At 62.8% G+C, this 24,616-nt stretch overlaps 1 protein-coding gene across 1 annotated transcript; it reads right to left on the reverse strand.

Annotated features, from left to right (window-relative positions):
• Positions 1 to 695: 695 nt before the first annotated feature.
• DUSP8 (dual specificity phosphatase 8) lies at positions 696 to 18,141 on the reverse strand. Its single transcript, XM_064287561.1, has 6 exons — positions 13,985 to 18,141; positions 12,031 to 12,169; positions 4,744 to 4,910; positions 3,988 to 4,147; positions 3,587 to 3,710; positions 696 to 3,291 (listed from the first exon to the last, which is right to left on the reverse strand). Exons 1-6 carry the CDS (start codon positions 14,213 to 14,215, stop codon positions 2,250 to 2,252), a joined length of 1,863 nt encoding a protein of 620 aa, XP_064143631.1. The 5' UTR covers positions 14,216 to 18,141; the 3' UTR covers positions 696 to 2,249.
• Positions 18,142 to 24,616: the final 6,475 nt, after the last annotated feature.

Here is a 24,616-nt window from a genome sequence, read left to right on the forward strand (position 1 = left end):
AGGTGGGCCACACAGGGGGGCTGGGGAGGGGCGTGCGGAGGCTTGGGGAGGACTCCATGGTCCAGCCCTCCTGCTTTGGACAGTGGGTGGACCAAAACCAGGAGGGAGGGCCTTGGCCCCCTCACCCAGCGTATGGGAGGTCAGCGGTGGAGACAGAACCATCTTCCCCATTTCGGCTGCTCCCTTGGGGTGATCTGTGCCTCAAGGGCAAGAGCCAGAACACACTGGGGCCCGAAAGGCCCCCGCGCCTCAGGGTGAGCCACAGCGATGCTGGCGGCCATGAAGAAAAGGAAGGGAAGGGAAGGGAGGAAGTGGGGCCAGCAGTGGGACCTGCCTCCTGGGTTTCGGGGCCCAACCAGCAGCCCCGCACCACTGTCTCCTGGACAGCATGGGGGGGAGGTGAGGAGGGGCCCAGTGCATCCTCCACACCCAGGGTCACCTCAGAAACCCAACGAGACAGACGGGGGCACATTTACATAATTAATAATAATAATTAACCAATAATAATAAATACTTAAACCCCTAATCCATAGATTGCAAATACAACAATGATAGCTTATTTTCTTGGGGAAAGGGTGGGGATGGGGAACAGGAACAAGACTTTTGCTCTGAAGAGGACAAGGACACTGGGCTGGAGTGAAAACAAGAACAAAGAGCGAGGAAACAGCAGGGGGTAGGGGCAGCTTGGTGGGCATCCCCCCTCCCCGCTCCAGGACTCAGTCCTGCCTGGGCTGCCCCCACTGCAGCGTCCCTGGTCCCCAGGCGGCTAGCCCTTACTCCCAAACTCTAGGACATCTGAACCGGTGGGGAGAAGCCACTCTGGTCCCCAAAGCCTTGGGTCCCATTGGCCCAGGGGGGTGTGGGGCAGGGGTAGTGAGCTTTTCTCCTGCCCTCACCCTCTGGCTGGCCCACGTGGGGCGGGGGCTGGCACGTTACCTTGCAGATACTGGGGAGAGTCCAGAGGGCAGCAGCTTTGGAAAAGGGGGTGTGCAGAGGGCTTTCTCTCCTGAGAGGCCCCCATGGGGTTGGGGCAGACATGGCAGACATGGCTGCATCCACATGTCAGGGGTCTTTACGTGCCTTGAGGTGGTTCTCCCAAAGCTAAGACCCCACCCCCTGGAAGCATAAGGGTCTAACAGGGGCTAACTTCCCATTCCTGACAAAAAACAAGAACGCCTCACGAAGGCCCCTTCAACCACAGGTAAACATACCTGAATTCCAAATACTTCCTGGAGGCATGAAGCTGGGGGAGGCCCAGAACATGACCCTGAAGTCATTCCCTTCCCATAGCTGGGGCTGGGCCAGCCCTCATTCACTCAGCTCCTCTTGCCTTGAGATCTGCTCCCCCTCCAGTGGCTACCCCATACTGCTCCATTTCCCCACCTGCCCACCTGGCAGGGGACTCTACAGGGCACCAGCAAGGGACGGGAGAGGGAGGCAGCCTCCACTGGAGCCCAGGCTTAGGCAGGAAAGTGGGGGCTGGACACCCTCATCCCGTCCCTGTCCTTGGGACCCATGTCACATGACACAAGAACCCCCTCTGCCTAGCCCAGCCCCTACCCTGTTCCATTCTCCAACCCCACTGAAACCCTGGCCCCATCCAGCCAACACTCCGTTAAGACCCACAGGGACCAGGTCTGAGGCCGGTAGGCGGCAGGGGTGGCACTGTGCCACCAAGGCCGGGCTCCAGCTGGTGGGCAGGGACCGACAGGGCCTCCTCTGTCCCACCCCGGGTCCTGGGGCCAGCCCGCCACTTATGGCTTTGGTGCAGAGATGGAGAGCGGAGCAGAGAAGGAGAGGAGGGGAGGAGACAGGGAAGGGGGGGGTTCTGCGGCTCAGTTTGTGGCAAAGGTTTTTTTTTGTTTGTTTTGTTTTCCCCTTTTTCTTACGTAAAAAGTGCACGAAAGCTCTGCAGCCTCCCCGCAACGGTCAGCAGTGTTTCCTGTGGGGTGGAAGGTGGGGAGGGGACCCCAAGCCTGGCACCCAGCTTGCGGCAGAAGGTGGCCTCATATTGCTTAGAAACATGTTTCATTTTAAATACCAGACAGTAAAAACAGAGGACCGCCTGAATCGTTGCCCAATCATTGCCAGAATGAACAGCTTAAATAAATAAAAAATCGAAATATTTACTTCTGGATAAAAATCGCGGTAAAATCGTTTACCTTTCTTTGTACTATATATAATCTGTATCTACAGCGGCGGCTGCAGAAGGCCCAGCGCAGGCCCAGGTCAGCGGTCCCGGCCCGCCGTCAGGACACCTCTATGACCTCCACGCTGCCGGAGAAGCTGGCTTGCTTGCCCAGGGCGGCCAGCTCCTCTCCGCGTGCGCGCCCTTCCACCATGCCTTCCTCGAACTCCATCTGGCAGCTGCGGCGCTTGAACTGCGTCTCCGGGGCCGGCTCCTCGGGCCAACCGGTCCGCGCGTCCCGGGGCTCGGCCCGCGCCGCCTCACGCCGCCGCAAGTCACAGCTGCCGCCGCCCGCGTTAGGCCCGGTCGGAAGGCCGAAGGGCACGAAGCGCGCGCCGCCCACGCCGCCCGCGCCCTCGGGGCTGAAGCACCAGGGCGCGTCCGGCGACGGCGTGCCCGGGGAGTCCAGTGGCGGTGCCCAGCCCCCGGGGCCGGTCGGCTGGCCCGGGCCAGGCAGCCCGGGCACTGACAGGGCCGAAAGGCCGTGTCGCGGAGTCTGCCGGGCCGCGTCCCCGAAGTTCAGGGCCAGGCCGTGCGCGGGGGAGCGCGCCGGGGAGCTGGCCGAGGGCCGTGCGCGCCGCCGGGGCCGCGGGCGCGCCTCAGTCGCCAAGTCCGGGCTGTCAGCGCCAGGCGAGGGCAGGCCCAGCGCGCCCCCGGGGCTGTCCAGCTTGCAGAGCTTGGGGGCCTCGCCGGGGTCGGGGGGCCCGGGGCCCTCAGGGCGCCGGCTCGGCGCGTAGGCCGACTTGATGTCCAGGGAGAACGAGCGCTTGAGGCGGTTGGTGTCCTGCAGGCGGTCCGAGGAGAGGTGCAGGCCGCGCAGGCCTCGCTGCAGCGCGCTGGTGGCCGGGGCGGCGGCAGGCGTTGGGGGCTCCCCGCCCGCGCCCAGCGCGCCCTCCCTGGCTGCGGTGGTGGCGCTCTCTGAGGTAGGTGGTGGCAGCGGCGGCGGGGGGGCTGTGGGGTCCGGGAGGGGCTCTGGGGTCCCTGGCGGCGGTGCCCCGTCGTCCTGTAGGGTTGCCAGCAGCTTCAGGCTGCGCTCGTACTCCAACAGCTGACCCAGGAAATTGAAGTTGGGCGAGATGGACGGGCGCCGGTCCTTCACGAACCTGGGCCAAGGTTCCAGTCAGGGCCAGGCCAGGGCCAGGCACCCATCTGGCTCCACCTCCTGACTCCCCCTGCACCCAGCCATGGGCGCACAGCTGATGCGCAGACCCATAGGGTCTGGTCCGTGCGGGTGGGGGCGGGGCTCAGGTTCCCTCCCCTGCCCAGGCACCAAGTCAGGGGACTTGAAACTCTGGGTGGCAGCCTCATCCCAGCCCTTCTGTTGCTGGTGGGAAAGGAGATGTGGAGCCACAGGCTGGAGAGTTCCAGATGGGGGCTCAGGACAGAAGGAGGGGCTACCTGTAAGCATCATCAGAGGACATGCCCATGGTCTTCATGATGTAAGCGATGGCGATGGTGGCAGAGCGGGAGATGCCGGCCAGACAGTGGACGATGACTTGGCAGCTGGACAGCTTGGCTTTATCTGGGAGCAGGTGGGCAATGGGATGGGGGAGGTCCGGGGTTCCACAGCCCCTTCCTACCTAAGCGATAACCTCAGGGGACCCCGCTCTCTTTCCCGCCAACAATCCCAGCCAGTTCTCAGGGACCTGCACTCTTGCAATGCTTGTGTGTGTGCCGTGTAGCTCACATGCCGGCTACACATGCACATGCCTGTGCACACACAGGCTGACTGCACCCCGCGAGCACATACACACACCAGGCGCTGCCTCTCCCCCTGCGCGTGCAGGCCCCGCCCTCACCAATGAACTCGATGGACTTGTCCAGCCAGGGCAGCAGCTTCTCACAGTAGTTGTCATTGACAGGGATACGCATGAAATGGCTCTCGCAGATGAAGTCTGGCTTGGGGCACGAGTTGCTGGCATTGAGGACGTAGCTTATTCCGTTTTGGGTCATCAGGTCCTGGAGGGTCAGAAGGACAGGTTGGGAGGAGGTGGTGGGAAAAAGAGAAGCCCTGGGGGGGAGGGGGTGGAAGGAGGGTGACTTCTTCCTCCCTGCAGCCAGGCAGGATCTTGGAATCTTGGGGTGCTGGCACCCCGGAAGCACATCAGGTGAGCCTGCCTCTTGGAGCCCCAGTGACTTTCATCTTGGCCTTGACATGTCTGGGCCAGGAGCCCACAGGACCTGCTCTGGGGTGGGGAGAACCATGGTTCTCTGCAGCCCCACCCACAGCCTGCGGGAGGCTCAGAGGAATTTATGGCTGCCTGGGCGGTGCCTGTACCCTGTTCCCTCTTTACCATTTTTAAAACACGGGATCCTTTCAGGGCTGGCCAGGGGCCCAGTGACATCAGCAGTGAGGCAGCTGGCTCCACTGAGGGCTGGGGAGCCTGCTGCTTGGCCCAGCCCCCACGGGCCTTCCCCCAAGCCCTGTTTGGTCCTGCCCTGACCCTGTGGGCTCCCCTCTGGCTCTGTCCACCCTTCTCTCTCCCCCACCCCCACCCCCAATCCCACCCCCCCATCTCCCTTTCTCCCAGCAGAGCCCCTGGTAGAGCACACACCTTGTTCAGGACATCTTTCTGAGAGCCCAGGTAGAGGTGAGGCAGGATGCGGGTCAGGCCCACGCTGGGCACGGGCAGGCAAGGCTGGGAGAGGCTCATGGGCAGCAGGGCGGCTGGCTTGCCCTCACAGAGGCCAGGGAAGCAGGAGGAGAAGGTGGCAAAGCCCCCTGCAGGGGAGAGTGTGGTCAGTAGGCGGCCACCGGGGCAGGTGAGCTGGCCATACCCAGCCCGTACCCCAGAGCCGAGGCCCAGCCGCTGAGTGTCTGGCCAGAGCACCTGGTTTGTGTCTGCTCACCCGGTATGTCCTGAATGTGGAGGGCAGCTGTGACCACGGCGGGCGCGTGCCGCTGCCCACCCACAGGCTACTCCACTGGCTAATTAGGGGCTGGCCTTGCTGAGGACGCTGTTGACAACGCCCATAAACATAGCCATAGTGGCTGGCCAGTGAGGCTTGGGGCCCAGGCAGGGAGCAGCTCCCAGGCCATGGAAGTCTCTGACGGGAATGTGGTTCACAGCCCCGAGAGGAAGGGCCCTCCCCAGCTCCTGACACCATGGCTTGCGGCCAGGCCGGGCCTTCCTGCCCCCCTGTGCTGATGCAATCCCTGCCTCCAGTTGGCTGGGAGCCCCGGGCTAGGCCTGGGTGCCAGGACCAGGAGGCAAGGGTTTCTGAGGGCCCTTCCCCCAGGCATGACATCACCCCTGGAATTGGCACAGCCCGCAGTGGCATCTGTGCTGCCATTCTGGCTCCAGCCCACCCTGTGGGAGAGGACAGGGGCACAGAGGCCAGCAGAGGGCAGGGGACCCTGTGGACAGGGAGCATACAGCCAGAGAGGGCAGAGTGCCACACATGACTGCCTCCCACACGTGTCTGTGTCCGGGACTGCAGATGTGGCAGAAGGAGCCCCTCTGCCGGCTGGACAGACCTGAGTTTGAGTCCCTGGCATGTCACGGACCCTGTGCGTGACCACGAAGAGGGAACACGTCACTCCTCAGACCTCAGGGGCCTTGTCCTGCCTGCTGCTTGGACAAGACACCAGCCAGGAAGACTCACAGTGAGGACAGGTCTTGGCCTGGCTGGACTGGCCTGTGGCTCAGATCAGCTGCTTGGCAGCACCCAGTGCCCCCCTCCACAGCTCTTGGGAGGGCGGGTAAGAACTGCCTGGGGTCCTTCAGAGCTGACCACACTGCTGGGCACGGGTAGACTCTACAGAGCATGGCATGTCCCTCTCCACAAGCATGGTAGGCTCCTGCTTCTAGCTGTGACTGCCCACCAGCCACACAGAGACAAGTGGGCTGAGGCCTGAGATCCTACCCACCAGAGGGGGCAGGCCGTGAAGGCAGTGCTGGGACCCCTAGTGCTCTTTCCTACCCTCTTCCTCAGAGGTCATTGACTGGGGCCTCAATGACCCCTGAGAACAGAGAAGCCTGGGGCCTCAGCCTTCTCCCTGGCCAACTCCAGGGGCTGTTTGTGGGTACCTCCCATCAGAATGCCTGCTGAGGGGGCTCTCTGAACCTCCAAAGGAGGCTTGACCTGGGGCCTGAAGCTGGGGAGTAAAGGCAGCAGCCTGGGGGGCGGGAAGTGTCCCTCCTGGAACCTGCTGGTCCCGTGGGAGGAGGCTGAGTGTGAGCTCCGGGTGCCTGGGTGCTCCTGCACACTGTCCAGGGCCAGTAGGCATGGGGGGCAGACTCTGCCCAGTCTCTGCAGACCCTTCTCTACACACAGTCCCCTGGGTTCCCCCTTGCTTCTTCTCTACTCTACCAACTGCTTGGCCAGAGTGGGTGAATTCCACCAGGGCTCCATCCTCCCCAAAGATGGAGGTAGAAGAGTGTGGGCAGGTACACAGACCTGACGGCCTTGGAAGCAAATCCTCACGCCCCAGGCGCTCCCTGCCCCTGCACACCCCCACAGATGACAGCACAGGTAGGCACTGAGGCTCCATCCTGTGGAGGTGCCAGGTGGCTCTGAGAAGTGGGTGAGAAGGGAGGGGGCTGGGAGCTGAGAGAGGGGCATGTGCCCCACCTCAAGGTATCGCCAAGGGCAACCCTGCTTGCTGTGCTCGGGATGTCAGGGCAGGTGAAGGCAGCTCACCCGCTTCCTCACAAAGAAACCTCAGACATGCACAAAAGCAAGCGTGTGCGCCCAGGCCCTGGGCCCATCCATGGCTCTCAGGACATGCAGCCACTGCCAGAGACCTACTCCTGCCTCAGTGGCCCTGCTGGGAGTGCGGGGTCCACACTGCACAGGGGCTGTGCCCACTGCCGATGGTCCGAGGCCAGACTGGGGCGGACAGGGCGCACCTTGGGGTCGCCTCAGCTGGTTGCCACAGGTGGCACCTGGGCGCTCTGTGGGTGCAGCCCCACTTAAAGGGCGAGGCTCCCTTCCTATCCCAACCCCTTCCCCCCAAGTCACAGGCTGTGCAGCTGGAGGGGGAGGGAGTCACAACAGCCATCCTCAGCCCCAGAGAGGCCTGTCCCAGGGCTCTCCTCCACTCCCTGCAGATCCCCATCAGGTGGGATCCCATCCCTCCCCGCACCAGCCTCTCAGCTCCAGGAAGGATGGGGTCCTTGCATTCCAGCCGCTGCTGCTGCAGCGACACTGCTGTCTCCAGCAGATGACTGAGCAGCCCTCCTGTGCTGAGTCCTAGAACCACCCCTCTCCCCATTCAACCTGTCCTCCCTGTCTTTTCATGCCTGTGCCCACCTTGCAGGGGCTGTAGGCAAAGCCAGTAGACTCCCCCCGAAACCCTGGCTCCTGATTCTGTGTCACTAGGACTCACTCCCTAGTCACCTGGGCCCAGGACTCCATCCCGATGGCCCTGGAGGAATGGGAACAAATAGCCCAACCTCCCAGGTAGGGATGGCATTGTATGGAGGAAGGGCAAGTGGCAGCTCGGGGCCTGAGAGAGCTGGGAGGGGCACAGCCAAGTCTCAGGTAAGCCCAGCTTGACACAGGTCAGGGGCTCTGGGCCCCTTCTTCCTCCTTCCCAGACCCTTCTGCCTTGTGTGGGTGGGGGAGGGGATACTGCCCCTTCCCATCCTGAGGGATGAAAATGGAGGGGGGCTGGTACCCAGAGGGCAGCTGCCCAGCCTAGAATCACCTCCCTCCCACATGTGCACCCAGCCTCTCATTATTGGACACATGCCATGAGCACCTACTAAGTGCCAGGTACAGAGGCTGCATCTGCCAGCATGACAGCATCTTCATCTGCCCTCTGGCTCAGAGCCCAGTGGGGTAGATTAACCCTAGCACAGTAATGTGACTCCGGGTGGAGCCCCAAAGGAGCCCAGGACCACGCATCTAATCCAGACAGGCTCCCTGGAAGAGGGGGTATTTGTACTGATCTTGAAAGGACAAGTGAGAATGTGCCCAGCGGAGGGCCAAGGACCAGCAGGCATAGAGCCCACCTAAAAGGGAGTGTGACACAGGGGGGCTTGTCACAGGGGGCTGGGTCTCTCCCCAAGGACAGTGGTGTGGAAGGAGAAAGTACAGGCTGCGCGATGGTTTGACGGGAGTGAGGGGCAGGGAGGTGGCTGCAGGTTCTGGCTTGAAAGTGCCTTCAGGGTCTGGGAATCCCAGGGTTGGGAACATGGTGAAGTGGGGGACAAGGGATTTCAGAAACTGAGGTACGAGAGGGAGATCTGGATGGAGAACCGCCACTGGTGCAGCGGGAGAGGGCCCAGGACAGATCGGCCAGGGTGGTTGGGAGCAGAGCCAGGACTGGGCAGCCAAGAGTCACTGTGGGGGGGTTAGGGGAGCAGGGGGAGGGAGGAAGACCAGGAGGGGAGAGGAGAGCAGTGAGGAGGTTCCTCAAGGCTCCTGAGCATCCTCCCCTCTCTCCTCCAGTGACCAAGTGACTGGCCACCATGGCTTGGGGCCCTGTCTGGAGGAAAGGAAGGGAGGGAGGGAGGGAGGGCGGTGGGTCGGCACCTTGGTTGCCGGTGTGCGCGCTGCCCTCTGTGCTGGGTGTCTGAGTCCAGTGCTCGGCACGTCTGGTCTGAGTGGGCACAAGGTAGAGACCCTGGGCACAGCTCTGGGAGTCTGGTAGTCACGTGTCCGTGTGCCTCCCCCACCTGTGTGTGTCTGTAGTGGTCCTGTGCATGTCTTGGTGAGGCATGTATCTGTGTGTGTTGTGTATGTGAACTCTGGGAACTGGAGAGCCGTAGAACTGCAGATTGTTGGATCCAGCCATCACCCGGGGTTAAATCTGAGGGCTGTGAAGGTGGGGAGGAGAGGGGAAGGGAGAGAGAACAGCGGTTCTGGGCTTTTCACAGCTGTCCTGGGAGTACAAGGCACCCTTGCCAGGCCCAGCTTGCTGCCCTAGCCAGGAACCTGGCCACGGGGTCCTCTGGGAGTCTGAGGGGGGGGTCCCAGGGGAGCTCGCTCCTTGCCCCTGCCCACCCCAGCAACCCTGTCTCCCAAGCTTTCCTCCTCATCAGTGCCCCCACCCCCACCTCCCCAGGGGCTGAGGGTCTGGTGCAGGGCCAGGGGCAGGGCCAGAGGTGGGCTGGGGATGCTTGCTGCCTCAAGGACAATGGTGGGGAGAGGGATGAGGAGTCCATGCAGAGGGCCCGGGATGTGCACCGGGTGAGTGTTGTGGTGGCTGTGGCTACTGTGGCGGCTCGGTGGCCGTGGTTACTGTGGTGGTTGCGGTTACCGAGGTGGCTGTGGTTACCCTGGTGGCTGTGGTTACCGAGGTGGCCGTGGTTACCGTGGTGGCCGTGGTTACCCTGGTGGCCGTGATTACCGTGGTGGCCGTGGTTACCGTGGTGGCCGTGGTTACCGAGGTGGCCGTGGTTACCGAGGTGGCCGTGGTTACCGTGGTGGCCGTGGTTACCGAGGTGGCCGTGGTTACCGAGGTGGCCGTGGTTACCGTGGTGGCCGTGGTTACCCTGGTGGCCGTGGTTACCGAGGTGGCCGTGGTTACCCTGGTGGCCGTGGTTACCGAGGTGGCCGTGGTTACCGAGGTGGCCGTGGTTACCCTGGTGGCCGTGGTTATCCTGGTGGCCGTGGTTACCGAGGTGGCTGTGGTTACCCTGGTGGCTGTGGTTACCGAGGTGGCTGTGGTTACCGAGGTGGCTGTGGTTACCGAGGTGGCTGTGGTTACCGTGGTGGCTGTGGTTACCGAGGTGGCTGTGGTTACCCTGGTGGCTGTGGTTACCGAGGTGGCTGTGGTTACCGAGGTGGCTGTGGTTACCGTGGTGGCTGTGGTTACCGAGGTGGCTGTGGTTACCGTGGTGGCTGTGGTTACCGTGGTGGCTGTGGTTACCCTGGTGGCTGTGGTTACTGTGGTGGCTGTGGTTACCCTGGTGGCTGTGGCTGGGCATGGGGACTTTTAGGAAGGAGCCCCAGTACCTGCAGTCCTCAGCTGGGGGTGTGACACATAGTGCTGGAAGGAGAGGTTCATGGCCCCATTTGAACAACCCCCACGACCTGTGTGGCCATGGAAAAGGCCTGACATTGGCTTTGGTTCTGGTGCCCAGGGCAGAGGATCAGCTCTGTCCCTGCCTCTGTCTCACCAGGAACCTTGGGTGAGTCCCTTTCCCAGTCTGAGCCTCAGTTTCCCCATCTACAAAACCGAGGTGGGGGGACCCATACGCAGTTTCAGACCGTGAGTGCTGCCCTGGCAGAGCATGGGGCAGTGGGCGTACAGCCTCAGACATAATGAGTGTCATGGGGTGAATGGCATCCCCAAAAGATATATCCAAGTCCTAACCCCTAGTATCTGTGAAGGTGATCTTGTTTGGAAGTGATGTCTTTGCACATATAACTAGTTAAGTTCATATGAGGTCATACTGGAGCAGGTGCGGCCTAGTCCTATGTGACTGATAATCCTATGTGTCCTGATTAAATAGAAGAGACACAGAGACACACAGGGAAGACAGAGGCAGAGAGTGGAGTGATGCAGCCACAAGCCAAGGAAAGTGTGGGCCACCAGAGGCTGAAGGGACAAGAAAGAATTCCCCCCTCAAGTCTTCAGAGGGAGCACAGTCCTGCCAACACCCTGAGTTCAGACTCCTGGCCCCTGCACCGACAGAGAATAAACTTCTGCTGCTTTCAGCCGCTTAGTTTGTGGTGCTTTGTTACGGTGGCCTCAGGAAATGCAGCTGGGGACAGGTGGCCAGTGTAGGCAAAACCCAACCCTCTGGTCATCTTTGCTGATCTTCCCAGCCCTGTCTCTCACCTGCCCGCCTGTCCTCGCTCTGCCCCCGGCACTGCCTACCTGCAGTCCTGCACCCACTCCAGGCTCACCCCTGCCTCAGAGCCTTCCCCCTGCACCCCTCTCCTGACGCGCTGGCACCACTTGGACACCCTTGGGTTTGGGCTCATGTGGCAGCTCCCCGGAGGGTCCACCTTGAGCAGCCTGGCTTAAGTGACCAACAGACCCCCAGCCCCCTGCAGCCTGACACGGGGTCCTCAGGGGCCTGTCACTGTGGGTACTCAGGACGCGGTGGGGGAATGGACAGGTGGAGAGGAACATTCCATTGCTGTGTAAGGAAGGGCTGTGATGGCATCTCCATCCTCTGTGCCTGCCCTGCACCTGCCACAGCCCCTGGCATGTAGAGACCAGGTGGCAGGTGTGTCCTCAGAGGCCCAGACCCCAGCTGGTAGGACACACATCCCAGAAGAGACCAGCTCCATCCAGCTCTGGGTCCTGCCCTTCGGCTCCTCCAGGGGAGGATTTTACAGCGTGGCCTATACCAGGATGGAACCATGGAGCCTCTGTGTGTATGTGTGCGTGTGTGTGTGCGTGTGTGTGTGTGTGTGTGTGAGTGTGGGTGCAGAGGGCTTCTCAGCCTCAAGCTGGTCCTGTCTGGGAACTGGCTGGCCAGGCTGCCTTTGGAGAATGGGTCACCTGGGGGGGCCTCTGCTCATCCCCTGGGGGGCAGCTGTGATTGGCTAGGCTGTTGCTAGGCAACCTGCACTGAGCCCAGCTTTCCAGGGGATTTCCCTGGTGTGGGACCGGCTCCATGTCAGACTTCCAGATGGCGGCCACCACCAAGGGAGAACTCTGGGAGGGGGCTCCTAAGGTGGGGCCACCCGTTTGCCCAGGTCCCATCTTCCTCTCACCTCCAGCAGCACTTGGGGTTTCCTTCTGCCCGCCCCCACCTGCTAGTAGTGGTGGTGGGCTGTGTGGAGGGGGTCCAGAGGAGGCATGGTGGAGTCCTGGGTACTGTGAGGTACTGAGTGAGGCCCCTGCCCGCCCCGCCCCAGCAAAGGATGGATCTGGCCCCACCAAGCTGACGTGGGATGTGGGGAGAGGCCAGGGAGGGTGTGGGTGAACTTACCCGTGAGGATGGCGACGCTGTCGAAGCAGCCATCCAGCTTGCTGAGCAGGAGGGAGAGGAAGCTGTCAGCAGCCAGCACGCTGGCATCCCGCGTGCTCTGGTCATAGACCACCACGTCCTGCGGCTCTGCGGCCTCCACCTGGGGGCCGTGAGGGCAGAGGTCAAGGTAGCCCCTGCTGCCTCCCACCGCCCACTGCCACCGGCCGAGGGAGGAACTGCTGTCACCTTGCTGCATATGGGGAAGACCTGAGGAGGCACTGGCCACACACCTGACATGCTCCCCCACACCTGGACAGATGGCAATGCCCAGAGCCCCATTGCCAGCACCACCCTCTCCTCACACAGGCAGGCCATCAGGGGAAGGGAAGCTCATGGTGAAGGGAACGATGATGGGCTGTGCCAAGGAGACGGAGGTGAGGGAAACAGGGTCTGCCTGGAGGCACGTACAGGTGCACGTGGAGGGAGGCACAGGCGGGGCTGGCTCCCTGGGTGCCCAATGCCAGGGAAACCTGCCCAGAGGGTCCCTGGGAGGCCTATTTCGGGGTTTCTAAAGTGGGGTCCCTTTGAGTTGGGGGTCTCAGTAGAGCTTCCCACTGAGCCAGCACGCCACTCCTCCCCTCCCCTCCTCACCAGCGATGGGGAAATGGGGTGCTGCGCTGGGGACCCCCTCTACTTAGGAGGCAGCGCAGGAAGCTGGGCTCTTCCTCTCCCTCCCCCAGTGCAGGGGGGTGGCCCCAGGGGTCTGGAAGCTGAGCAGCTTTTGCTGTAGATGGTGATCCCCCCCCGCCCCCCGCCAGCACACGCTGCCCAGAGTCAGCTGAGCTGCCAGCAGCTGATGATGTCACTGGCAGCCAATAGGATCGAGCTCTGGCCGCGTCCTCAGGAGGTGATTAATCAATGGATGGATTCCCCACATGGGACCTTGGGGAGTCGGTCTGGCCGGGGTGGGGGACTCCCGACAAGGCTGCCCCACCTGGGTCATCTCTCATCTCAACACTGTGCTGGGTGGCCCACCCCACAGCTTTGCAGGCATGTCATCGCTCCCCAGGCCACAGGGGTGGGGGGGTCCTGAGCCCCAGGAGGCAGCGGTGGAGGAGGGGCTGCTGCCCTCCCAGCCCACTGGCCCACACGACCCTCCCCAGGAACAGGACTTGGGGTTCCTGGGCAGGATCGAGGCATCCCTCCCAGTGGAGGGGATAGAGACATGTGAGTCCAGTGCAGGTGACCCCGACTTTCCTGGGGGCCGCAGAAAGGATTCCAGGCCACTAAAGACTCCAGAAAGGAAAAGGGACCTCTCAGGGTGGGCAGGTGTGAGAATTGGGGGGCTGGGGACATGGCTGCTCTATTTGAGCCACTTGACTACCCCACCTTGTCCCCTCTGCGTTGTCCAGACCCAGCAGTCCCATCCCCTGTGTGCACCCGAGCTGTCCAGGGACCCCCACTGCAGCCTGCACCCTGTGTGTATACCCACACACCTCACACACCCATTCACCCTGTGCCCAGTGCTGGGCCCCAGAATGGGGGACACAAACATGCAAGCCCAGGGCCCCTCAGGAGCTGAGTGGGAACCCTGACATGGCCAAGGCTCTGGGTCAGAAGGAAGGTGACAAGTACAGGGAGATGATGTTGTCCTCGGGGGGGTGTCATCTGTGCAGTTCTGAGAGGTCAGCACTAGGCAGGGATGGGAGGGACAACTGTGGCCCCTCAGAGTGTGCTAACCACAGGAGCTCAGTTCAGGTATGAGGGGCAGGGGGGCAGGGCTGGCTGATCCAAGGGCTCAGGCACCTGGCTGGAGAGCCCCTGGAGGCAGTGGCGAGCCCCTGCAGGTGGTTGGGAGCCCATAGAGGCAGTGGAGAGCCCCTGGAGGCAGTGGGGAGCCCCTGCAGGTGGTAGGGAGCCCTGGAGGAGGTGGGAGCCCTGGGGTGGGAGAGGCCTGCCTGGGCATGGCTGGTACCTGGCTTCGAGAGGCCGGCTGGACAAGCTCGGCGATGGTGACCTTGCCCTGTTGCAGCCTGCGCTTCACCAGCTTGGAGCAGCAGATGTTGACAGAGCTGAGCACATGCCAGCTGTTGTACTCCACGAAGGAGCGGCTGTCGATGACCAGCGGCCCCCCAGGCCCTCCCCGCAGCAGGCTGGCCAGCTTCTTGGCATCCATCACCTTCCGCGGGAGCCGATCCCCAGCCATGGTGGGCAGTGGACTTTAGGGAGGGACCCCTGAAGCGAAGAGGGGCTGTCTGATGGCCTGGGGTCTGGCCTAGAGTTTGGAGTGACTGGGCATGGCGCCTGACCTGTGGGGAGAGATGGTGGTCAGCAGGGCTGAACCCTAGGCAAGGGCACTGGCCAGCACCCCCCTCCCAGGGCTAGCCTCAGTGGGGCCAGTGGTGGGCCCGGAGCCTGTCCCCATGGGGCTGTCCCCGCTGGCTGGAAGATCAAACCCCACTAGCCTCCCAGGTGAGTGTTAGAGTCTACCACCCACGAAACTGGAAGAGTCCTTAGGGCAGAGCTTGTCCAGCCCTGGCCTGTGCAGGCCACTGTGCCGGCCTCCTAAACAGGAAGTGGCACAGAGGGGCTGGGGACCAGAGTGGGGTGGGTCTCAGGGCTCTGAGAGTTCCCATCCTGTGCCAACTGGGCCAGGCAGGACCAGGCTCAAGTCCTTCCTCTGGGCCCTTACACACCCGAGAACACTCCACCCCCCACAGCTTGTGTACAATCTCCCCCATTCTCGGGGTGCAGACCCCATTCCTCTGGCCTCGTCTTCTAGCTCCCAGGACCCCAGCCAAGCCAGCAGTCCAGAACACTCTCCCCTGCCCTCTTCTCAGCTCTGAGCTGTTGGAGACCCCCACCCTTCCCTAGCACCCCCCAGCCTCGCACAGCCCAGTCCTCAGCAGCTCTCTGATCCCCTAATCCTGCACTCCGGTGGATGGTGGGGGCCAGCTGCCTCAACGAGCTAGGGGGCTCCCGAGACTGACCTCCGGATCTTGGGCTGAGGGGTGTGTGGAGGGAGGAGGAGGACAGGGGCTAGGGGATCTGTGAACTCCAGACCTGCAGGGTAGAAGTCCCCTTCTGTGTACTTGGTGGACAGCCTCTGCCTTCCCCCACCCCATCAGTCCCCTGCCACCTGCCAGGATTGGCCCTTCTCTAGCCCCACCCAAGTCTCACAGCCCCCCAGGAGGCAAGCACCATCAGGATGATGAGTTTGCTTTAAGTATGGGGAAACTGAGGCTCAGGGAGGGGTGGGACCAGTGCAAGGTCACATATAAAGAGGCTGCAGGGAACCAGGCCCCCTAGCCCCTCTGGAGGCACCCTTCGCAGAGGGCCCTTCATGGTTGCCTTCCAATCAGGGTCTTCCCTCCACCCCCCAGCTCAGGGTTGGGAGAGGCTAGGAGACAGATAGACCCCCAGGGCCCACAGAAAGGGGACCACAGCGGGCAAAGGCCCCCAACTCTCAGCTACAGAGGATGCTGGGTGGCTTCCTGAAGACACTTGTCACATCACGGTACAATGACTCTGGAGACAATGGTGGCAGCTGCCACCGTTTCTGGACCACCCCCTCGGGTGACTGCCAGGCTGGACACTTCACACGCATCACCCCCTCCACATAGGAATTCTCGGGGTCCTGAGTCACAGCAGAGGAGGTAGGGGCCAGGGAGGCTGTAGAACAGCAGGTGCCAGGCAGGTAAGGGTCGTACACTCACCTGGCCAAGCCCGTGGATAGTGGGCCAGCCCCAGAGTCTCACCCCCCACACTCCACACACTCCTGTCTTCAGCCCCTTGGGGCTCAGCCCCCACCTGGCTCTCCCCGCCATGGGCATGGCTGTGTGCCCCTCCCACCACCCCTCCTGTGGCCCTGGGGCTCCTCTGGATGGGCAGACTGGAGGCTGTGCCATGGCTGACACCATGGAGGTGCCCCAGGGTCTGAATGGTCACGGGCCTGGTCAGCGGCAAGGGCATGGGACTCAGTGCACAGACCCCTCCCCTTAGGCCTCCTCAGGGTCTCCTCCACCGTGGGGACCAGGCCAGGGAATGGCTGGGCCACACCAAGCAATTCAACAGCAAAGGGTCTGCCTGCCGAGAGAGGTCCCTGTCTGACAAAGGGGGTCCCCACCTGTCAAGGGGGAATCACTATTCCATTCCTGTCTGAGCTGCTTTGGGAAGCATATCCTGGGTTCTGACATGAATCTTCCCCACGGTGGTGACAGGCCGGACCAAGGTGAGGAGCAGAGACCCCTGCCCTGGGACCATGGGACCTAGATTCTGGCTGGGAGGCCCAGGACCTGCCCAAACTCTGTGACTCCAGAGGGCATGGCTAGCGGGACACAGGCATCAGAGGGTCCCTGCTGGAGCTGGGGTCACCAGGGCCACCATGGCTTCTTCATGTAAATGGGTGGCTGGTCTCTCACCTGAAGACCAGAAGCCAACAGAAGCTCCAGTACAGGGGCGAGGGGATGCCAGGAGGGTCTGGGGGTCCATGGAGGCGTGGTACCCAGGAAATCAAGGCGGGGGGTGGGGAAAATGTGCCCAGAGGGTGGGAGGGCAGGGACCTGGGAGGGCAGGGACCTGGGAGGGGCAGGGCCAGCCGGGCTGCAGGCAGTGGGCAGGGGCTGGAGGGTGAGCAGGTGGGCCCTCCCACCTGGTACCTGTCCAGGCCCCTGTCTTCTTAGGAATCCTCCCAGCTCAGCCCCATTAACCACTGTACTATTGTTATTTGCAGCCGAGGGGGACTCATTAGCAAGTTAGCACCTCCGCCGTCACCATGGCAACAGCAGAGGTGCCAGGCAACCGCTTCTCCTGCGGCAGCAGCCACTGAGCAGGCTCGGTGTGCAGATCCACGGAGGTCCCGCCCCTCGCTCCTCTGGTCCACCCTCAAGCAGGTGCCCGGAGCTGGTACCTTCTGGACCCCTGCCAGGGCCCGGTGGGCAGGAAGCCTGGCAGGGTGCCAGCACCCACCCTGCTCAAGTTCATGTGTCCCCTCCTGCTGTGGCCCCCGCCCCCCTTCCTCCCGCAGGAAGCCTTTCCAGGGAACCCTCTTCACCGCTGCGTCTCCTTGGACAGAGAGCTCCCAGGGGAGGATCCCTCACCTGCCACCTTCTCACATGCTATGGGGCAGGACCCAGAATGGGGCCAGGGCAGCCGGGACACTGAGGCCAGCCTCTCGCACGCCGGCAGTGAGGCTCCAGGGGGCCAGATGGGAGCAGGGAAAGATGCATCCGGATAGAGCTTGAGCCTGCATTCTCAGAGACCTTGTGCCCAGACCACCCCAAACCAGGCTCCCCCCTTCCCTGGAACAGAGTGGGGAGTGTCTGGGTGTGGGTAGGGGAGACAGGGCGGGGCTCCCCAGGATAGCTTTATCTGCCCTTATCAAAGGACTTTGAGCCCAGGGGTCAGCAACTCCAAAGGCAGGAGGAGGCCCCTCCCAGCTGAGGTGGGGCCTTGCCCCTCCCCCTTGGCTGGGTGGGTGCTGCCTGGAGGCCACAGGGGCCTCACCAGGGAGGTCCAGTCGGCAGAACCTGGCCAGTGCCTGCTTGGAGCAGGAACACTGCCCTGGTATGCTCTGACTACACGCAGGGTGCCTGGAGAGCACCTCCTTCCCACACTCTGGCCCCCAGGTGCAACTAAAAAAAACCCAATTTTTTCAGTTGCAACTACTCACAAGAAAATGTGTGCACATAGGTGTGGTCACGGGCCACACACCTGAACGTGCACACACACACACTCGCCTGCACAGTCACGCATCCACGACCTCCGACTACAAGTACCAGCTCCACACCTCAGCTCCATGCACTGGGGCACCCACAAGGTGCATTCACGGCCCTGAGCATGCACACAACCAGTCACGGCCTGAGTCCCAGGGCGCACCCCAAACTCCAAGGACGGCATCCTGGCAATGCAACCTCCTGCTTGGCACCCTGTGGGGTGCCTGGCACACAGGGGTAAAACAACCAAACCAGTTGCCATTGAGTGGATCCCAACTCCTGGCGACCCCACGTGTATCACAATAGAAGTGGGCCCCATAGCGTTTAGGATGGCTGATCTTAACTGTAGCAGATCACCAAGCCCTTCTTCCCAGGCAACTCCGGTGGACTCGAACTCCCCACCTTCTGGTGAGCAGTCAATCTGTTAAGTGTTTGCACACGCACCCCTGCCCCCCCCCCCCCCCGGTAAAGGGCCAGCATGGAGGAAGCTGAGGTGCTGACAAGTCTGTTCACCGTGTCCGGGGTGTCTCTGGAGGCAGAAACAGGGTACTGAGGGGGCCAGGGTGAGGGGTGCCGAACTGCGGAGGCAAGGGCCAGTGCTCACGTCAGTCACCTTCCCCTCATCCACTCTCTCCATGTCTCTCAAATGCCCTCGTCCCTGCACCCGTCTCAGCCCCCTGGGGTAAGTGGGGGCAGGACCCAGGCTGGCCTCCACTCTGCCCCAGGCTTGGCCAGTGAGAAGCCAAGCAGAGTCAGCCTGCACCAGACACCGTGGAATAGGGGCTTGCTGCCCTCAGTTCTTGGCAGTGGGGCACAGGCTGGAGCAGGTGGGACCCTGAAAGCGCAGGACCCGCCAATGTCCACTTTCCACAGTTCCCTCCCTGGCTTGTCTCACCCCACTGATTTGCAGGCCTTCTACCGGTTACTGTCCTCATCATATGTGCAGGAGCAGCCCAGGGCTGCTGCAGGTTACTGTGCTCCCATTTAGACACTCAGGGACAGCCTAGGGCTCCTACTGGTCACTGTCCTCCCTATTACATGGTACAGCCCAGGGCTTCTACTGGACGGTGTCCCCCATTACATAACTGGGACAGCCCAGGCCTTCTATGGGTCACTGTTCCCTTGTTACACATGTGGGGTCAGCTCAAGCCTTCTACTTCGCATTGCCCTCCCCCCCCCCACCGTTATACACCTGGGACAGCCCAGGGCTTCTCCTCAGCCCTCACAGTCCTCATGGTCACAGTCTGGCCCAACTCCTTCCTGCTCTGGTTTGGCCCCCTCCTCTCCTTTCCCTGTGGGCCGCACATCTAGAAGATGTGGCCAGAACTCCCTCTGGCTTTCCTGGACCCAGCTCATGTCCCCTGGGGCCCTGTGTCCTGCTGAACCTTCTGGGTCCCTACGTCTGCCTTCACCTGAGCAGATAGGTGAAGCTGGGAAGGGTGTCTGGAGCAGGGGCCTGACTTTCAGCATCGCCCCAGCCTCCATTCACAGAACTCCCTGTTCCCTGAGGGGTCTCCCCAAGGGCTGAGGCAGGAGGGGAATAGAACCTGCCCAGCCACTCTCCCACCTGCCCTAGGCTGGCTGCAGCAGCAGGTATTTCAGTCAGACTCCAGGGTGAACTCCCAGCTTCTCATCACGTGATCTGCTACAGACAGTCCTGGGCAACCCAGGGAGCAAGAGTGTTCCGTGGAGGAGAGACAGGAGGCCCTGGGAACTCCACGCAGACCCTGGGAGGCTGGGCCCCAGGCCGGAAGCCCACTGCCCCCCTGGCCTGCAGCTCCCTTCCCCATGCCTGCACAACAGGGACCACTGCAGACCCCACTGGGCTACCCCTCTCCTCCATCCCACAGAGCCCCCACCTCGCTGCAGCACCTGCCCCACCTCCCCTGCAGAAGCCAGTCCATCTCTGTTGCTGGGAGCTCTAATAGAGGCTAATTCTCCCAGCGATCTGGTGGGGGCTGAACCCATTATTATCCCCTCCCCCCCACCCGGCCATAGGCACCCCCACCTGGGCCTGCCTCGCCCAAGGTGGGCAGATAAGCAGAGGGAGGCCCGGGCCCTCAGCCTGGCAGTGCCAGCCCCTCCCCCCACACCGCGCTGCTTCTGCAGCAGCCGCGGTCTTTATTCCGCAGAGGCCAGCTGAGCACCCCGGGGTGGGAATGCGCCTGCGGCCCGGCCAGAGGGGGGAGGGCCTGTTGCCCTCCCCATCCTACCCCAGCCTCCCACAGGTCAAAGGCCCTTCTGCAGCCAGCTCTCCCGGTATCTCCCGATGGCCAGGGGCACGGATGACCTCCAGTTCTAAGGGGGATGTAGGTGGGCGTCTGGGCGAGAGCCAGGCTGGATTCCAAATGGCCCCCTTGGGTCCCTGATTTACTTCGCCACCCCTTCCCCCAAAAGAAGGACTTGCCAGGAGAAAGGCGAGGGTGGCCAGGTGTGGGCAGCGGCGGGTGTCGCTGCGGGCTGCAGGAAGGAGAGAAAGGGCTCCCGCCCGGGGCGTCCCTGCAAGCGGGGTCAGGCTGCCGCCTTGCGCCCCTGGCCCCGCCGAGCCGCAGGCACCCACGGGCGCAGCCGCCGCCGACACCCTGGGAGCTGCGCCCCGGGCCCCCCAGGCCTGCCGGTTAACCCCTTCCCCGCCGGCCGCTCACCTCTCGCCGCGCTCGCCGCTCCGGGGCGCCCCTGGGTGCAGCACCGCTCTCAGGCCGCCCGCTCGGCCGCGCCGCCCATGGGTCCGGCGGGGGCTCGCGCAGCCGGGGCAGGGGCCGGGGGGGCGCGCAGGCCGCGTCGCCGTCGCCGCCGTCGTCGCGGCCGCCGCGGGGAGCGCTCGCTCGAGCCGGGGCGCGCGCACTGCGGGCGGGCACGCGCGCTCGCGGCGCGCATCCCAGCCCGGGCTCGGCGTGCGCTGCCGGTCCGGTCCGGCTTGGGGTCCGGGGCGCGGGCTGGGCTCGGGCCGCCGCGCTCGGACGCGAGTGACAGGCCCGGGGCGGAGGGCGGGCGCCGGCCGGGATGAGGTCATGCCGAGCGAAAAGGGCCCTGACGTCACCTATAGCCAATCAGCGCGCGCGGCTCGGGGGCAGGTGACGTCAGTGGAGCCCAGCTTCGGGTGCCGATTAGAGGCCGCGGCCGGGGGCCGTGGGTGCCTGGGGGGGGGGGCGGGGGCGGGTCCTGCCACGGTCGCCCTCCGCCCTCCGCTCTCACCCCGCGGCGGCTCTTAAAGGGCCCACGCGGGGCGTCCACGGTCAGTGGCGGCCCTGCCCGGGGACCCCGCCTCCAGGAAGCCTTCCGGCCGGGGCTCGACCCCACCGGGACCCTCGATCTTGGCTCACACAAAGCCACAGGGAGTCCGGCAGAGCGGGTGCTGGGTGCCAGGGTCATTGGCTCCCCCCAAGAGCGCCCACATTTGTTCCAGCGCCCCCTCCCCCCGGCGCCCCCCTACCTCCCGCAGACTGTGAGCGCTCGCCGCCTTACCTGCGGCTTCTAGGTTTACCCTCTCCTCAATCCCTGGAGATGGAAACCAGGACCCACCTCCCACCCCATCTACTTGGGAGGAAACTGGAAGCGCAGAGCTCATGAATTCTGGGGCGTGGGAGTCCCCAAAACCCACGTGCTCCCCAGTGCTGCTTTGCGCCCCAAGGCCCACTGACTGACACTCAGCCCTTGACCTTCGGGTGAAAGCTGCCCCTAAACAGCCCTCATATGCCCCCCCCCCCCACGGGCTGTCGAGTGTCGCCCACCTGGACCACCGTGGAACAAAAGCAAGCGGGCCCTGCTTGAAGCTGGGCAACTGGAGCGGGAACAAAAACACATGTAATTACACCTGGGGCGAGTGCTCCCCCGGGAAGCAAACAGGGGTCAGAGACACACTGGACTTGGCGTGGGGGTAGTCCAGGGCCACCCCCAGGAGGGGAGGTGCCAGCAGAGATGGAGGACTCCCTAAGGTGGGAGGGGACAGACGCCTCCGTCGGGAGTGAACTGGCTGTTTATGGACCAGGAGGAGACCTAGAGGCCAGCTGGGCAGAGCCAGGAGTACATGCTAGTCCCTCACTGGTGGTTTCTCCAAATATTTATTGTCTTCTGGGGCCTGGGCACTGGGGATCCAGTCCCGAGGAAGCGGACAGAAACCTCCAGCCAAGGAGCCCTGTGAGCCTTGAAGGCAATTATTTTTGAGGTGTAGGTGTATACAATGGGGCTTCTCTATGGGGAATGGGGTGGGCTCTCTCCCTGGGAGGGGGAGGGAGCTGGGAGGCAGCTCTGTCTCTGCTGGCTGAAAGAGGGGACCAAAAATGGATCAGGTAGGCCTGGCCCGCCCCCTCCAGGGTGGGGTGCTGGGGAGCTTTAGGTGGGAATGAGGATGGCTGGTGCTGGGCAGGGCTCTGGAGGTGCCCCCCCATCCCCTGCCCAGTTCTCCCCACCAGGCGGTACCTGCCTGAAAGCTTTGGACACAGTAGGTATTCAGTAAAGGCTTGTACTTCCCCCACCCGAGTCTTGCTAGCCTGAGGGGATCCAGGTATTCTGTGTAGGAGGGAGGGTGTTCCTGGCTCAGAGCCAGGATAAACAGCTCTAGGATAAACAAATAAGCTGGGGGTGGGTGGGGGTGGAGCGGTGGCTAGCTGTCCCGGAAGGAAGCGCTGGGAGCACAGGGGTTATTTGGGGCTGGGGCTTGGTGAGGCCCTTCCTCTTTCACTGTCCCAGGCTGGGCCTCAGAGAGAGTAACCTGGAAGGGAACCACAGCCCTGGGAGATAGAGAGCCAGGTGAGCAATGGAGCAGGGATGAGGGTCCTGCTGGGCCTGAACTCACTCAATGTCTCTAAGGTAGGAGCCTGGGTCAGGGGACTCAGTCCAGGAGGGAGCCAGAAGGCTGAGGGGGCCTGGGAGAGTTGGCCATACAGAGCTTGGCTCCTGGCAGGGGCCGGGAGGGCAGCAACACACCCTGCAGCGCCTGGGACCCTTGGAGGTGGGAGGTTGTCAGTTGCTAGACGGAAAAACTCCCTGGGGCAGGTGGGATGCCAGGCTTGCCCCTCTCCAGGCTCAGGTCGAGCCCAGGGTAGAGGAGGGAGGGAGGGTGGCCGGGTGTGCTCTGTGCTCATGTCCCTCCTCTTCCCAGCCCCGGGGGGTGGGGGGTGGGAGTGGGGGTGGGGGTCACCGCCTGCATCTGGCAGGTGAACTGGGAGTGCCCAGGGCCTGAAGAAGAGAACTTTAGCTCCTACGTTCTGGGTGGCCCCTGGCCAGGCCAAAGCTGGTATCAGTACAGACAGCCTGGTGTGGTGTCCTCGTGCCCCCTTCTGGGAGCTTCTAGTGGGTGGATGGGTGGGCCATGATTATTTTATAACCCTAACGGTAGTTTTTCTTTGCAATGTGATCACTTAAAACCGTGGGTTCTGCCAACCACCGGGTGGGGGGTCCCCACCCTAGAGGCAGCCACTGCCTCTTCAGCCTAGGTTCTCTGCAACCTGTATCTGAGGTTCTAACCCCCCCTCCCCACTTTGGGGATCTCCCTTGGGAACTCCCAGCAAGGGCTGTCAGTCCCACACCTGGGTCAGCTCAGATGCGGTGCCTCCTGGGGCGACCAGGAGGGCTCAGGTGCTGATGGATGGGGGCGGCAGCGGCGCGGGGAGGCGGCAGCTGCGGGACCCAGCGCCAGGCTGGGCGCGTTGACGGTCACTTGGGCAGGGGTGACGGCTCCACGGGGCTGGGCGCCGGCGGTGGCTGAGTGCCAGGCGGGGACTGAGGTGCAAGCTCAGGGTTCCCGCTGGGCACCGTCCCCGCCCCCGCAGCTGCGCTGTCTCGGGGTCCCGGGGCTGACAGGGACCTCAGAGCGGCGCCAAGGCCGCGGGTCCGGGACTGGGGGCCTGGCTGGACTGGCGCAGCGGTCGGAAGTCCGAGGGGGCGGGCTCCAAGGTCCGCGCGTGCCCTCTGCTGCTCGCAGGCTGCAGTGCGGGTCCGACCGCTTGAAGGAGGCTGGCATTTTTAATTCATCCTTCAGGTGCGAAAAGAAGGTAGGACGTGTAGGAAACATCTGTTCATGCCATTACAGCTCCCACAGCCTGACCTTTTGAAAAATAAATTAGACATAGTTAACTCACAACGAAATTCACTTTTCAGGTGTTCAGGCAGGCAAGCGTGGACCACTGCGTCCACTCGTGTGATAGCCGCCCCTAAGGAGACCCTGACACACACGTTAGTCTGTCGACTCCACCGCGACTGGCGATGGCAGGTGCAGCTCCAGGGAGGCAGGAGTGAGGGAAAACGCATCGTGAGTCAGGAAAGAAGGGAACAAAAGCAAGCATTCTCTTCCCCAGCTCCCGTAGACTCTCAAACAATTGCGGCTGGTGGCTTGTCTCCACCAGCAGCCCCAGGGAACCCTCGTGAAGGCAGGGCATCTCAGAGCAGTCTGGAAGGAGGAAGAAGGGCAGACAGTCTATTTGCGGCTCCACTCTGTCTTCCACTCTCTTTGGTCAGAGTTGGCCTCATGGGGCATTAACTTGCCTGCACTTTTGTGTTGGTTACCTGGCCCCTCTGGGCAGCCGTTGGAGCGGGATGCAGGAGGTTGTTGCTGGAGGTGTGAAGCCTGGCCCTCCCTGGAAAGGAGGCAAGGCGCTGAGGGCGGGAGTGGGTGGCCAGGCAGATGAGGGATCCTGTACAACAGACATTGTTCTTTTAGCGATGTCTGACTTTAAAGCAACTAGTCTAGAATTTCCCAACCTGGACTAGTTGCTCTCCAGGCTTGGCTGCAAAGCTGCCATCCAGGAATCTCCCTGGACCACAGCCTGGGGGTTCACTTAAGCATCTGCATCTCAAAGAACCATACAAGTTTGCAGTTTCCGTTCTCCCCTGGCCCTGTCCTACCCTTGCCAGGGTTTAAGACCTCCATGCTGCCTAGGATGGAAAGACCTTGA

Source organism: Loxodonta africana, chromosome 7 (genome assembly GCF_030014295.1).
Source record: "Loxodonta africana isolate mLoxAfr1 chromosome 7, mLoxAfr1.hap2, whole genome shotgun sequence".
Classification (NCBI taxonomy): Eukaryota; Metazoa; Chordata; class Mammalia; order Proboscidea; family Elephantidae; genus Loxodonta; species Loxodonta africana.